The sequence below is a fragment of the Phoca vitulina genome, unplaced genomic scaffold, assembly GCF_004348235.1.
Source record: "Phoca vitulina isolate PV1807 unplaced genomic scaffold, GSC_HSeal_1.0 scaffold19, whole genome shotgun sequence".
NCBI lineage: Eukaryota > Metazoa > Chordata > Mammalia > Carnivora > Phocidae > Phoca > Phoca vitulina.
Window position 1 is genome coordinate 28,883,184 of NW_022589722.1, and position 13,002 is coordinate 28,896,185.

Genomic DNA, 13,002 nt, shown 5'->3' on the forward strand with positions numbered 1-13,002 from the left:
GTCTTTATATCAAAGCCATCAAAGGAGGAAGGTCTGGCAAAGGCCAACATGGCACGGCCTAATTATTTGGACTGCCGCCCAGGAGGCTCTAAGCCGCTATGGCTGGGGACAAGAAGCTGTAGTTCGAGTGATTCCCCCAAGGACCAGTTTGGGCCACTTTGGCTCCTGCAGGCTGAGGGGCCCTGACTGGCCAAGTCAGCCCAAGGGGGCCAGGACAGACCCCGGGCTGCAGTGGTAAAGCAACACACGCAGGGACGCCTGGTTAAGCGACTGCGTTTGGCTCAGGTCATGATCCCAGGGTCCTGGGATCGAGCCCCGCATCAGGCTCCCTGCTCAGCAGGAAGCCTGCTTCTCTCTCTCCCACTCCCCCTGCTTGTGTTCCCTCTCTCGCTGTCTCTCTCTGTCAATTAAATAAATAAATAAAATCTTTAAAAAAGAAAAGCAGGCAACACCCGCAGATGAGCTGAGGTGTCCAAGGCCTGGGGCTGGACATGCTGGGCCCATCAGGGTGCCTCTGGCTCACTGGAGGCCAGCTCGGGGCGCTGATGGTTGCAGTCTCCACTCACTGAGTGCCAAGCGTCTGCAGGGCGCCCTGCCTGCATTACCCTGTGGCATCCTCATTAGGCCCACACTGTTGTGCCCATTTTACAGATGAGGAAGTGGAGGCAGAGAGAACAGTCACAAAGGACTCAGAGTCCGGCCTTCCTCGTGCCCGGGGCACCGCTTAAAGGGACTAGGGTGCTCCTCCGGCGATGGGGGGCCAGGGCTACCGTGTGGGAGGGTGTTCAGGGCTTTGCTATCAGGCGACGTAATTCCCCTCTTTGAGGTCGGTCCCTGTTGCCCCATTTTACAAACGGGAAAGGTGAGGCTCAAGAAGAGCAGCGACCTGACAGCGACACAGCCGGGACGGTGGCCACGGGAAGGACCAGGGCAGACAGAGCCGCTCGCGGCGGGGGAGGCAGAGGCAGAGGGGCGGAGGCGAGGAGCGAGCTCTCCGGCGGCCGCGGCTTCCAGCCAAGCCGGGCGGGGCCGGGGTCGGGCGGGGCCTCGCGGCCGGGGCGGAGCGGGCGGGGGACCTAGGCCACCACCTCGCGCCGCGCAGTGCCTTCCCGGAGCGCGTCCTCATCGCTGGTGAGTGGGGACCCGGCGCCAAGGGGGGCAGCGGGCGGGGCGGCCCCGCGCAGGTGCGACCCCCGACAGCGCCCGCCCGCCGGCGCGGGGCCCGAGGGCAAACTGAGGCAGGAGGGGGCAGGCCGGAGCTGCGGGGCGGGGACCCGAGGGGGCGACCGGGGGGCAGCACCAGGGGGCTCGGCTACCGGGCGGCGGGCTGCCGGGGCCCTGACCTCCGCGGTCGGGGATCCTGTGCGGCGGGATTCCAGCGATGAGCGGGAGCTCGGAAGGGGGGGAATTGGAGCAATCAGGCCCCGCTCCGCCCCGCCCCACCTCCGGCCCCTCCGCGCCCCGCCCCTCCCCGCGCCCCGCCCCTCCCCGCGCCCCGCCCCTCCCCGCGCCCAGCTCCTTCCACGCGGGTATGGCGGGAAGCAGAGCCGCCGCGAGGGACCCGACACTCCCGGCTCCCGCCCATTCCGCAGATGAGCAAGCCGGATGGGGGAGGGGGTTAGGGGGAGGGCGGGAGTGGCTGAGCGGGGTACCGAGAGGATCACGAAATGCCCGGGAGACCTCAGGCTCCTGGTCCACTTGAGACTCTTCATTTCTAGGCGGGGAAACCCAGACCACCTGGGGAGGTTATTTGCATACAGCCAGTTAAGGCCCCAGAGGATCTTAGAACCGGGTCCCAAGAGTCCCAGTTCAGTGCTCAGGTGCGCTGTCGCCTGGACAGGGGTCTGGTGTGGGCAGAAGATGGCCTGGGACCTGCCTGTCCGTTGCCCCTCCTGCAGCGGTAGGGGTGCTGGGGCTTCCAGCTGTGAACACACTGCAGAGTTCTGGGGTCCACCCCGCTGGCCGGGCCTGGCCTGGGAGCCTGGCTGGCCTGCTAGTGTGCCGCGGGACCCGGTACCAGCCGTGTGCTCTACAGTGAATGGCAGGGAGGCTGGGCTGGGGCCTCCCCTAGGGACGGTTGACTGGGGCTGATCCCAAAGGGTCATGGGGCTCGGAGAGGATGCCAGAGGGGGCTGTGTACAAGAAGGGCGCCGGGGTGCCTGGCACGCAGCAGGCCGTTGACGGAAAGACTTAGCTGGCAGAATGTGGGCCTCGAGCCTCCGGTGCCTCTGTGGGGGTGAAGTGGGGAGCCCTCCAGGGCAGCAGGGGCGGATATCTGTTTCATGGAGCAAGGGCGCTGCCTTGAAAGGACCCAAGGAGCAAGGGGTGGGGGGGATAGCAAGCCTCTTCACGGGGCGGGGGGCGGGGGGCAGGCTGCCTCCTTCTGTTTCCAGATGGCTGCGCAGCACACCCAAAGGGAGGCTCAGAGGGGAGCCTTTGAACTGAGGGAAACTGAGGCTCACCCAGGAGCCCGTGTCCAGGGTCACATAGCTGGGGAGCCATATGGTTCAAGGCCCTGCTCCGTCCTCTGTACCCATGTCAGTGACAGAACAGTAGCTGGCCCGATCGGCCAGAAACCGTTGGCCATGGGTTGCTCAGGGGTGAGGTGAGGGGCTTGGGCTCCAAGGCAGGGAGCCTCCTTTTTATTCTACACACTTTTACTTTTTCATTGTTTTGTTTTGGAATCTGTGTTTTTTTTATTTGTACTTTTACTTACTTCTGATTGTGCAAGCCGTGTCTGAATATGCTCTTTGTGTTTAAAAAAGTAGTCATTCTCCACGGAGCAAATTCCCCCTTGTCACTCCCAGCCCCACCCCGTCCCAGACCTCCCGGTTACCAGCTGGATATGGATCCTTCCTGACCTGTTGGCTGTTGTACTGGGTACTTGCATAATGAAAAAGATTCACAGAGGTTATAATGCGGAGGATTAGCTGTGAGTCATTTTAAAAAAGAAAGGAGCCTTAACACCAGTCCCGGGGACAGCGGGTGGCTTGGGTGAGAGATAAGGCCTAGGAGGGCTGGGGGGAGGAGGAGAGAATCGGGGAGGAGGAGAGAATCGGAGAAACAAACTCTTTGTTCTGTCTGGGGGGCAGTTTCTGCCATGTTCTATAGAGAGGCCTCTGGAAACAGGAGGATGCCCCAGAGACTCACTAGCTGAGCCCCCACTTCACAGATGGGGAAAAGAGGCCTGGGAGGTGAGATCTTAGGGCCAGAAATGGGTCTGGAGTCTTTTGGCGGGGAGCAGGAGCGAAGCTCCTTAAGGACAGGAGATCCTGAGTCCCACCCTTGGGGGGACAGGGAGGATTCAGATCCTATTACTGCTGCCCCTGGCTAAGAAGGAGTCTGATGCCCCGTGGGGGCTGGGACACTGGTGCTGGGGCTGGAGGGAGTGAGCGTGCTGGCCCTGAAAGAATCTTCTGACACTGGGCAGAGGGTGTGACCGCTGTGGTAGGGTGGGAGCCCCCTCGGCCCTCTGGGCAGGCCTTAAGTGCCATGTTGGGATGAGAAGGAGGCTGAGAGAAGGAGGTGACACAGATATCAAGGTAAATGGCCTCGTGGCCCAGAGCTGAGGCCAGCAGACTCCCCACTCGGGGGTGGGGGTGCTCTGGGCCTCAGAGTCATACAGATCTGGAAAATTCTGGGATTCCCTGTGCCTCAGTTTCCTTATCTGGATGGTGGGAATAGTAATGTCCACCATGGAGGCCAGGAGGGTGTGGCTCAGGGCCCCCCAGGGAGAAGCAGCTGGTCGCTGTCCCTGCAGCTGCTGTGAAGAGTAAGTGAAGTATGAGCATCAGGGTGAGCCGCCAAGCACCACCCCCGAGGCCTAGAACCTTCTCCTGATCCCAGGTCCTGAGCCCTCTGCTTGTTTCAGAATTGCTTGTCCGTGAGTGGCCCCAGGCCCGAGGGTGGAGCTGTGTGTGAAGCCTTTTGCCCCGCTTAGCATCCAGTGCCTGAATGGCTGATGTCTTTCAGTCTATGCCACGGGGCTGCTTCTTCCCCCAGAGGAAATGGGGTGAGTGGCCCCAGCCCTGACAGCCATAGCCCCTCACTTGTCTGGTCCTCACTTGAGCCTCCCGATGACCCCATGAAGCAGGCAGGACAAGTTGTACCCTCCTGATGTAAGGGAAACTGAGGCCCAGAGAGGAGCTTTGGCCTGGGATTACAAAACAAATTGGAGGCAAGCCAACATTTGGGTTCTTAGTCACTGTCTCATGTTGATGGAAGGAAAGGGTGTGTGAGTGGCTTTGCCCTTCTGCTTGCATCCCAAGTCTTTTCCCAGTCATGGGTGCTCCCTGACCTTCCCCAGCCCTCCCTGGGACCCCATCCCAGAGCACATCTCTCTCAGGCCTGCCTGGGCTAACCCAGCCCAGCCCAGCCTAGTGTGACTCAGCCTGGTGGGTCCCCCAGTCGGGTGATTCAGGAGCTGGGCAGTCCCCCAGAGGCCACAGGAAGCTCCCTGACTGGGCTGTCTCTATCTGGCCTTTCTGGTCTGACCTTCAGGCTGGGCAGACTCTCTGATCCCCAAGGCCCAGTGAAATATCAAACACAGCCAGGCTCTGGAAGGGGCAGCGGGAGTGGGGGCAGGAACACAAGGCTCAGACCCTACTCTGTCACTGAGGCCTTAGGGAAGCCACCACCCTCTTGGGGCCGTGGTTTGTTCTGTGCAGCAGGGGGCTTGGTTGATGGGCTCTAGGGCCCACTCAGCGGGCACCGTGGGCAAGTCCTGTGTGGCATTTCCTGGGCACGGGCTGGGTGCTGTGGCAGGGGGACAGGAGTGCCCCTGCCCACAGAACCTTGCAGAGAAGTATGGGCAGGTGGTGCAATGTGAGTGAATCTCAGAAACATGTTCCGTGACAGAAGCCAGACCCCAAAGGCCCCGTATCGTATGATTCCATTTACATGAAATGTCCAGAAAAGGTAAATCCACAGAGACAGAGGGCAGATTGCTGCTTACCAGGGGCTTGGGGAGGGAGGGACAGGGCGTGACTGCAGTGGGTATAGGCGTTCATTTGGGGTGACGAAAGTGTTTTAGAACTTGATATCGGAAGTGTACTGAATGTCACTGAATCGTGCACTCTAAATGGTTAATTTGACATTATGCAAATTTTACCTTGATTTAAAAAAAGTAGAAGAAAACCCCGGGGATGGAACCCCATTGACAATCTCAGAGCAGGAGTGATGTGGTGGAAGTGTGAGGCTCGGAGGGCCCTGGGGGCAGGGGGAGCGGGGGCTGGGGCTGGGGTCAGGGCAGAAGTAAGGGACAGTGTGAACTGTTGGCCAAACCAGGATACTTCTTTTTTAATGTTCTATTTTGAACTAATCCTAGACGTACAGAAAAGGTACAAAAGTAGTAGAGAGGGGCGCCTGGGTGGCTCAGTCCTTAAGCGGCTGCCTTCGGCTCAGGTCATAATCCCAGGGTCCTGGGTTCGAGCCCCGCATCGGGCTCCCTGCTTGGTGGGGAGCCTGCTTCTCCCTCTCCCACTCCCCCTGCTTGTGTTCCCTCTCTCACTGTGTCTCTCTCTGTCAAATAAATAAAATCTTAAAAAAAAAAAAAATGTAGTAGAGAGAGTCCCCCGCACAGCCTCCCCCCAGCTGGGAAGTCACCGTGGTGTGGCGCTCGCCACCACAGCTCCCTAGAGTTCCACCAGTTTTCCCACAAACTGTCGAGCGGACCCCAATACCACATCTGGATCCCGCATTGCGTTTAGTTGTTCTTTCTCCAGAGTCTGCTTCACTCAGTGACCTTTCCCTCCGTCTCTCCTCGTCTCCTGGGAGCTTGGCACCTTTGAAGAGTGTGGGCATACCAGTTTTGTAGAATGTTCTTCCACCCGAGGTTGTCTGGGGTTTTCTCATGATTAGGCTGGGGTTTTGCGTTTTGGGCAAGAATACCCACAGCAAGTGTGCCCACCTCTGCGGTTCTTATCAGGGGTTCGTGATGCCCGTGTGTCTTGTCCTGGCCGCATTCACCTTGAGCGCCTGTAGGAGGGATGCTTCGGAGGGTGAGGGGGGCCATCAGTTTGAAACAAAGTGGGTACAAAGTGGGACCGTCCCGTGCCATGGGAAAAGGCACAAAAGGTCACACTGAGGAGACTCGAGGTCTGGCCCAGTTTGGTGCCTGACCCCCAAACCCTCCCCTCGGCTTCTGGGCCTCAGTTTCACTGTCTGCATGTGAAGGTCAGGATGGCGTGAAGGCCTCCCACCTGCCCAGCCATGTCACGTTCCAGGGGAGGCCCAGGGCTCTGACCACAGCTCCTATGGTGGCCCAAACACTGTCACTTTGCTGTGGATCCGACATATTTATTAGGCAGGCTGGTCAGGGCTGTGTCCCCCGTGACACAGATGAGAAAGCAGCTAAGGAGGCCTGAGCCTGCCCCAGGTGGCCCGCTGGTGAGCCCAGCTGGGTGGCTGGGTCCCCGGGCTCGGTGTCCGGAGCTCCACATCCACCTGGCAGGAGCACGGGGCCAGCGGCCTCCCGACTGTGGTGAGACAGACCCTCCCACTCACCTGGGAACAGTCCTGTGCACCCTGGAAGGTCAGAGGTCAGGGCAGGAGGGCAGGGGAGGGAGGAGGACAGGAACATCTACTTGCTGGGCCCCCGCATCACATGCCCAGCCCTCGGCGAGGTCATCCTCGCAGTGCACCTGTGCCTTGACCTTGGGGGATGGAGGGACTGTCCCAATTCCACAGGTGAGAAAACCGAGGCCGAGGAGGGAGGAATCAGTCAGTCACTAGAGGGCAGAGCTGGAACCTGCCGCCTAACACTCTCCGATTGTCCCGTTTAAAATGATGCTCACTGGGCGCCGGGGTGGCTCAGTCGTTAAGCGTCTGCCTTCGGCTCAGGTCATGATTCATTAATGACTGAGCCACTCAGGCGCCCCTATTTTTTTTTTTTTTTTTTAATTGGGATCATTCTGTAGTCGACTTTATATTCCTCTTTCTTTGCTTAACGTTATGTTGAGAACAACTTTCACATTATTAGAGTCCTCAAAAGCTGGATTTGGGGGTCGACCAGGCCTTCATGGTCCCTGCTTTTTGGGCATGAAGGTTGCTTCTGCATCTCATGGGGCTTCACGGAGCCCCAGGCCGGCAGCTGCCCCCTCTCCCCAGGGCAGCCTTCACCCTTTGCTCTGAAGCCCTGATGGCTCCCCAGGGCCTCCAGAGCGAGCCCAGCCTTTTCCCTGCATCTGCTCCCCCTCAGGCAGGCCACCCCCTCAGCCCACCCTTGCCTGTCATTCCCTGACTGCTCTCCCTTCCTGTGTCCCCCTGCAGGAAGTGCTCGCCGTCCTGCCAGGACCATCTTTTCCTTGATCCCGGGTCGGGGGTACCCTTTCTGAGGTCTGTGCCCCTCGCAGGGACTCTCCTGTTCCGTCTACCCTGGGTCCCCAGCCCCCACCCAAGCAGGTCAAGCTGCGGGTTTGCCGAACTCAATCTGGATGGCTTCTTATCTCGTGCAAACACCTCCAGGTTCTCCAGTTACGATCAGAGTGTGGCAGTGGGAGCCCAGCCCCCTCATTTTATGGTGGGGAAACCGAGTCCCAGCTGGGGTGCTCACGGGCTGAGGGTCCTACAGCAGGTCCAGTCAGAGTTGGCCTGAGATGACCAGCCAGGGACCCCCCACCCCCTTGCCGTCACTCTGGACTCTCAGCCCCAACGAGCAATTCAGCCTGCTGGGGGCTGTACCCACTGCTGGGCGCCTAGTTGGTCCTCGAGCAGACCTTGGGGCCCCTGGGGAAGGGGACATAGTTGATGAGCACAATGGACAGACCTGATGACTGGGTCCCCAGCCCTTGGGGTGGCAGCACCCAGGCCTGACACAGGGACCTTCCCTGCCCTGAGCCCTGCCAGACTCTCAGGGTGGCTGATGGGCCCTCGCTAGCCTTGAACTCTTGCTAACTCCTGTTCTTTCCCACCCACCACTTCTGTGAGCCCGGGTGTCAGGGTGGGAGCAGCTTTTTGACTGGGCAGAGCTTGGCCCCAGGGTGCTGTGTGACTCCAGGCAGGCGGCTTTCCCTCTCTGACAGAGGGAGGGGAAGGTGATTTGAGGGTGGGCTTGTAGGGTGGTGGTAAAATACCTGTGTAACTGGATACTCCCCCACTGGGCTGGGCCCAGACAGGCAGTGTTGATATCCCATTCTACAGAGGGGGAAACTGAGGCCCAGAGAGTTAAAGTGATTTGCCTGAGGTCACAGTGAGGTAGTGGGGAGCCAGGATTTGAGCCAAGCTCTGTGTGATACCAGTTATTGAATGAGTGAATGAATGAATGAGTGAATGAGTGAAGGAATGGTGAGAGAAGGAGTGAGAAGTAGTAGAACATAAAGCACGGGGTGTGGACTGATGCAGGCCTCTCAGAGCGCCGGGCTGTCAGTCGGCCTGGGGAGGAAGGGCCAGGAAGCCGTCTGGGTGGAGGGGACACGAACTGACCTTGAATCAGAAGAGGGGTCACTTGACAGGAGACCCAAGGTCAAGGGTGAGGGTGAGAGAGAGAGTACAGGACGCTGGCAGCTGGGGCAGGAGCTGAGGTGGGACCAACTGCGGCTCCTGCCAGTCCGGGCAGCCTCGGGGGCGGGGGTGGGGGCGGGGGCAGGAGTTTTTGGGTGGAAATGTGCTCCCTGGAGCCATGGCACTGGGCTGGCAGGGGCTGCCGGGGTGAACCCAGCCCCTCCCTGCCCAGTGCTTGGGGAAGTCTCGCCCCAGTTCTGGAGTGTCCCCCCACCCCACCCCTGTCTTCTCTCGCAGAACTTTCCAGAGCAGCAGTGACCGCAGCAGCAATGGCCCCAACTTGGGTGCCCGCCGTGGGCTTCACCCTGGTGCCCAGCCTGGGGGGCTTCCTGGGCTCGTACTACTACGTCCGCGGGGAGGGCCTCCGCTGGTACGCCAGCCTGCAGAAGCCCACGTGGCACCCGCCCCGCTGGACCCTGGGCCCCATCTGGGGCACCCTCTACTCGGCCATGGGGTACGTGGGCTGGGTCACCCTCCCCTTCTCGAGGCCCCAGGACAGAGGGTCTCCTCCACGTGCTCCTGGGGAAGCAGGCGTTTCCGGGCAAACCGCCTCCTCCGGGGAGGGGGAGGGGGGGGGGGGGGGGGAGGGGGAAGGGTGGGCCGGAACTGGCGCTGGCACCCTGTTTTCGAAACTCCGGGGGGAGGCGGGCTCCGCGTTTCAAGTTCAGACCTGGGCAGCCTCCAAGACCAATAGTGGCAGCATAACAATTCTCGTAGCTACCACTTGTTGAGCATCCGCTCAGTGCCAGGGTCTTGGTTAATTTTCAAGACAACCCACTGGACAAGGGGCCTCCTGCAGGAAGCCTTGGGACTACACCCCTGCAATTGCCCCAGAGGAAAGGAAGAGCTGGGCGGGGGTGGCACCCCCTGGTGGCCCCAGTGGGAACTGCATCCAGCAGATGAGGCCAGCTCCCTGCCCTCCTTCTGGAAGGTTCCCTGCATCCTGGGTCTATGCCAGGCCAGTACTGGGTGGGGCTGCAGATGCCAGGCGCCCAGGGAGCAGGTAGCAGAAGCCAGGCTGGATGCCTCCGGGTTCTGATGGGAACAAGACAGTCCGTACAACCTGGGTGTCTCGTGGGCACCACCCCCAGCCAGTCCCGGGCCCTGCCCAGCCAGGCTCCCAGCTCTTCCTGTGTCCTGCTCTCTCCTCCCCGATCCCAGCCCAGGCACCACTGTTTCTACCTCTCCTTGCTTCAGCCTCCAGGCCTGCCCACTCCCTCTTGGCTTTCCTCCACCAGTGCGATCCTGATAAAGCCCAAATGTGACCCTAGTCTCTCTTTCGTGGGACCCTGCGGAGGCTCCCTGTGACCCTGATAAGGTCAAATCTCTCATGGAGTAAAGAGCTTGGGCTCTGGCCCTGGCCACCTGGGTTCAAATCCTGCCTTTACCTACCGGTTGCCTGCCAAGAGATCTGCGTCACTTTGCCGCTCTGTGCCTCAGTTTCCCCACCTGTAACACAGGGGTGATAATACTGCCCACCTCACAGCATTATCATGAAGATGAAATGAGCTGATACTTGGAAAGAGCCAGAGCAGTGCCTGCATGTGTAAATGCTGGGGGACACTAGCTGTTCCTGTCAGTGGTGTTACTGCTGCCCTCGTGGTTCTGAGAACCCCCATGACCAGGTCCCCATCTGCCTCTTTAGCCTCACTTCTCTGCTGCCCCCCAGACCTCACCCTCCAGGCCCACAGGCCGACTCAGGGGCTCACACCTGCCCCTAAGTATGTGCAGATGCTTGTTTTCTCCCCCTAGCAAACTCCTACTCGCCCTCGAAGGCCCAGCTGAAATGTCCTGTCCTCTGTGCGGGCGCCCCTGGCTAGTTTAGGAGCCTGTTTCTCACTCGTATGCTTTCCTCTCCAGGCCCTGATGATAATAATGGTAGCTATTTACTGAGTGTCCCACGTGCCAGGTGCTGACCTAAGCACCGCCAGGGTGTTAACTCAAATCCCCACAGCAATCCTGGGAGCGGTGAAGGCCCAGAGAAGTCAAGCAAGTTCCCTGAGGTCACAGAACGGTCGGTGGCAGAACATGCCTGAGCCACCACTGTGTCGTCCCGTAGGTGAACATGGTCTCTTCCTTGCTGGTGCCCTGACTGCTGGCCTCTGTTTCAGGTATGGCTCCTACATGGTCTGGAAAGAGCTGGGGGGCTTCTCGGAGGAGGCTGTGGTTCCCCTGGGTCTCTATGCTGGGCAGCTGGCCTTGAACTGGGCATGGCCTCCCCTCTTCTTTGGCAGCCGACAAATGGGTTGGGTAAGTATGGCCTTGGCCAGGCTACTTGGTCCCTGGAGATGGCCTGTGGAGGAGCAGCCCTTCCTTGGGGGACAGAGGGCATCACATCCTAGATGGGGTGAGGGTCTAAAGATCCGGGGGTGGGGATGGTACACGGCTCGTGGTCAGCATCTCTCAGAAGCTTTTAGGGGACCAGTGGCCTCCCGTGGAGCCCCCAGCTGCTTCTCCTCCGATGAAGGGAGCTTGCAGGGTTCTCACAGAACCAGACAGGCTTGCCGGCTTGGTTGAGGGGCCATCGTATAGGAAAACATTACGCCTGGTGCCATGCATCCCTCACATGGCATGGATCAGGCCGGGGTGATTGTTCCCATTTTACAGAGGGGAAACTGAGGCGGAGACCAAGGGAGGGACTTGACGGGGTCACTTGGGGGGTGGAATAGAGTGTTCCCTTGAGTGCACCCCATGAGCGGCCGGCTGGGACATGCATCCGGTGAGTACAAGGAGCCTCAGGCCTCCCTGTCCCCCCCGCCCTGTGTCTCTGCAGGCACTGGTGGACCTCCTGCTGATGGGTGGGCTGGCAGGAGCCACGGCTGTGGCCTGGCACAGGGTGAGCCCACCAGCCGCCCACCTGCTCTACCCGTACCTGGCCTGGCTGGCCTTTGCAGCCACACTCAACTACTGTGTATGGCGGGACAACCAAGGCTGGCGTGGTGGCCGTCGGCTCGCCGAATGAAAGTGCCCCGTCCTCAGGACCGCAGCTGCTGCCGATCAGGTGCTGCCCAGGGTGGTGGCCCTTATACTTCCATGGCCTCCTGGCCTGCGGGTCTGTCTGGGTCTCAGCCCTGGGGGTCACCACCAGCTTCAGAAGTGCCCCAGGCCGAGCCTCTATCCCAGAAACGGCGTCCTGCGCTTTCCGCACTGCCCCAAGCATGCTCTCGGAACACGGAAGGTTAGAAGCGAAATAAAGTTTTTAACCTCCTGGCAGTGGCCTTTTTACTTGGGTGGGACCCCTGGCCGCGGGGAGGGAGGGGCACTCATCCTACTGCTGGATCTGCCTGGGCCGCATCCTCCAGATGGGGCTGGACCAGGTCAGCGCTTACCTGTACTTCTCGGGTCCCTCCCAAGACCCCCTAAGAGGTGAGGTGGCCCGCCCCAGATTGGAGCAGCCCAGGTTCGACCCGGAGCCCACACCCTGGCTATGATGCTGCTAAGACAGGTGGGCGGCAGGCCCAGAGCTCAGTCCTATCCACTCTCTCAGCCTCCAGGAATCTTAGCGCAGGGTGTGGGCCCGCAGTCGGCCTGGGCTGGCACCTCAGGGCCCTCAGCTGGCCTCGGCCCGGATGGGGCTGGGCCCAGAGCTGGGGACACTGCCCGACCTGCCCCTCGGGTGCTGGGACTCATGCCAGCCTCACTCCACTGGGGGCAGCCCCGTAAACACCAATCGGCAGTAGGGCCCGTGTCCAGACCCCGGAGACCACAGCCCCTCACAGGCCCAGGCCTGCCCACGTTTGGAGGTGTCACCCCCAGCTTTGAATTGGGTTGTCCAGGTCCTCTGCAGGCAGCTGCTGGGGAGGGGGAGGCTGGCAGAGGCCTGTCGTGCAGGCAGTCTCCCGCGGGGGCGACACCTCGGCTCCAGCTTTGCGCTCCCACATTCCGGGCCGCCTGGCACTGGGGCGCTGGCACCTGCCGGCCTTTGGCGGCTTGTTTTGTTTTTGGTTGTCGATCACTCACACGGGCAAGAGTGTTGCTCTGTCATTTGGGCAGGCCGGGTGTTCTGGGCGCTCCCCGTCCCCTTGCCCTCTCCTCACAGACAGGACCCAGTTACAATGGTAGGAAAGCTCCGGGAGGGACCGCATTCGGCCGAGAAGGGGCGGCTCTCTCGCAGGGGCTGTCACCTCCACCTCCGCTGGAACTGGATGCCGGGCGGATGACGCTCTGCGGGAAGCCTGCGCACCTCGGCCAGCTCCTCACGCGGATTCTCGGATGCTCCCCAGGGCAGAGGCTCCGATGGGGGATGCTCTGAGCATCCTTTTTATTATTTCTTTAGTTCTCCAAGATGGTCGGAGGGGAGGGGCACTGAAGTGTCATCACAGGCCCCCCGTGTGCCCCCCAGATGTGCTGTACTTAGCACTTAAGTGCGCCTGAGACTTCTGGGATCCTCGTGCAGGCTTTTGTCTCTTGCATTTGCTTGTGGCTTCGTTCATCTCTGGCAATATCCCACATACTTCCTCCCGGCCACAAAAATGGGTGAGAGACAGATGCACTTTGCCATTG

The 13,002-nt window shown here is 60.4% G+C and overlaps 1 protein-coding gene across 2 annotated transcripts; it reads left to right on the plus strand.

Annotated features, from left to right (window-relative positions):
• Positions 1-1,054: 1,054 nt before the first annotated feature.
• On the plus strand, positions 1,055-11,707 carry TSPO (translocator protein). Of its 2 annotated transcripts, none has more exons than XM_032416561.1 (4): positions 1,055-1,131; positions 8,737-8,953; positions 10,611-10,749; positions 11,273-11,707. In XM_032416561.1, exons 2-4 carry the CDS (start codon positions 8,769-8,771, stop codon positions 11,459-11,461), a joined length of 513 nt encoding a protein of 170 aa, XP_032272452.1. In that variant the 5' UTR covers positions 1,055-1,131; positions 8,737-8,768; the 3' UTR covers positions 11,462-11,707. The 2 variants fall into 2 exon arrangements, with proteins under 2 accessions (XP_032272452.1, XP_032272451.1); XM_032416560.1 differs by lacking the exon at positions 1,055-1,131 and adding an exon at positions 3,952-4,012.
• The last annotated feature ends 1,295 nt before the right edge of the window (positions 11,708-13,002 follow it).

Excerpts from the sequence above, each read along its gene's own strand:
- TSPO (XM_032416560.1), top strand. The coding sequence starts at position 3,955 with ATGGCTGATGTCTTTCAGTCTATGCCACGGGGCTGCTTCTTCCCCCAG. Across the intron at positions 8,954-10,610 it reads ACCCTCTACTCGGCCATGGG|GTATGGCTCCTACATGGTCT; the intron begins GTACGTGGGCTG and ends CCTCTGTTTCAG. Across the intron at positions 10,750-11,272 it reads GCAGCCGACAAATGGGTTGG|GCACTGGTGGACCTCCTGCT; the intron begins GTAAGTATGGCC and ends GTGTCTCTGCAG.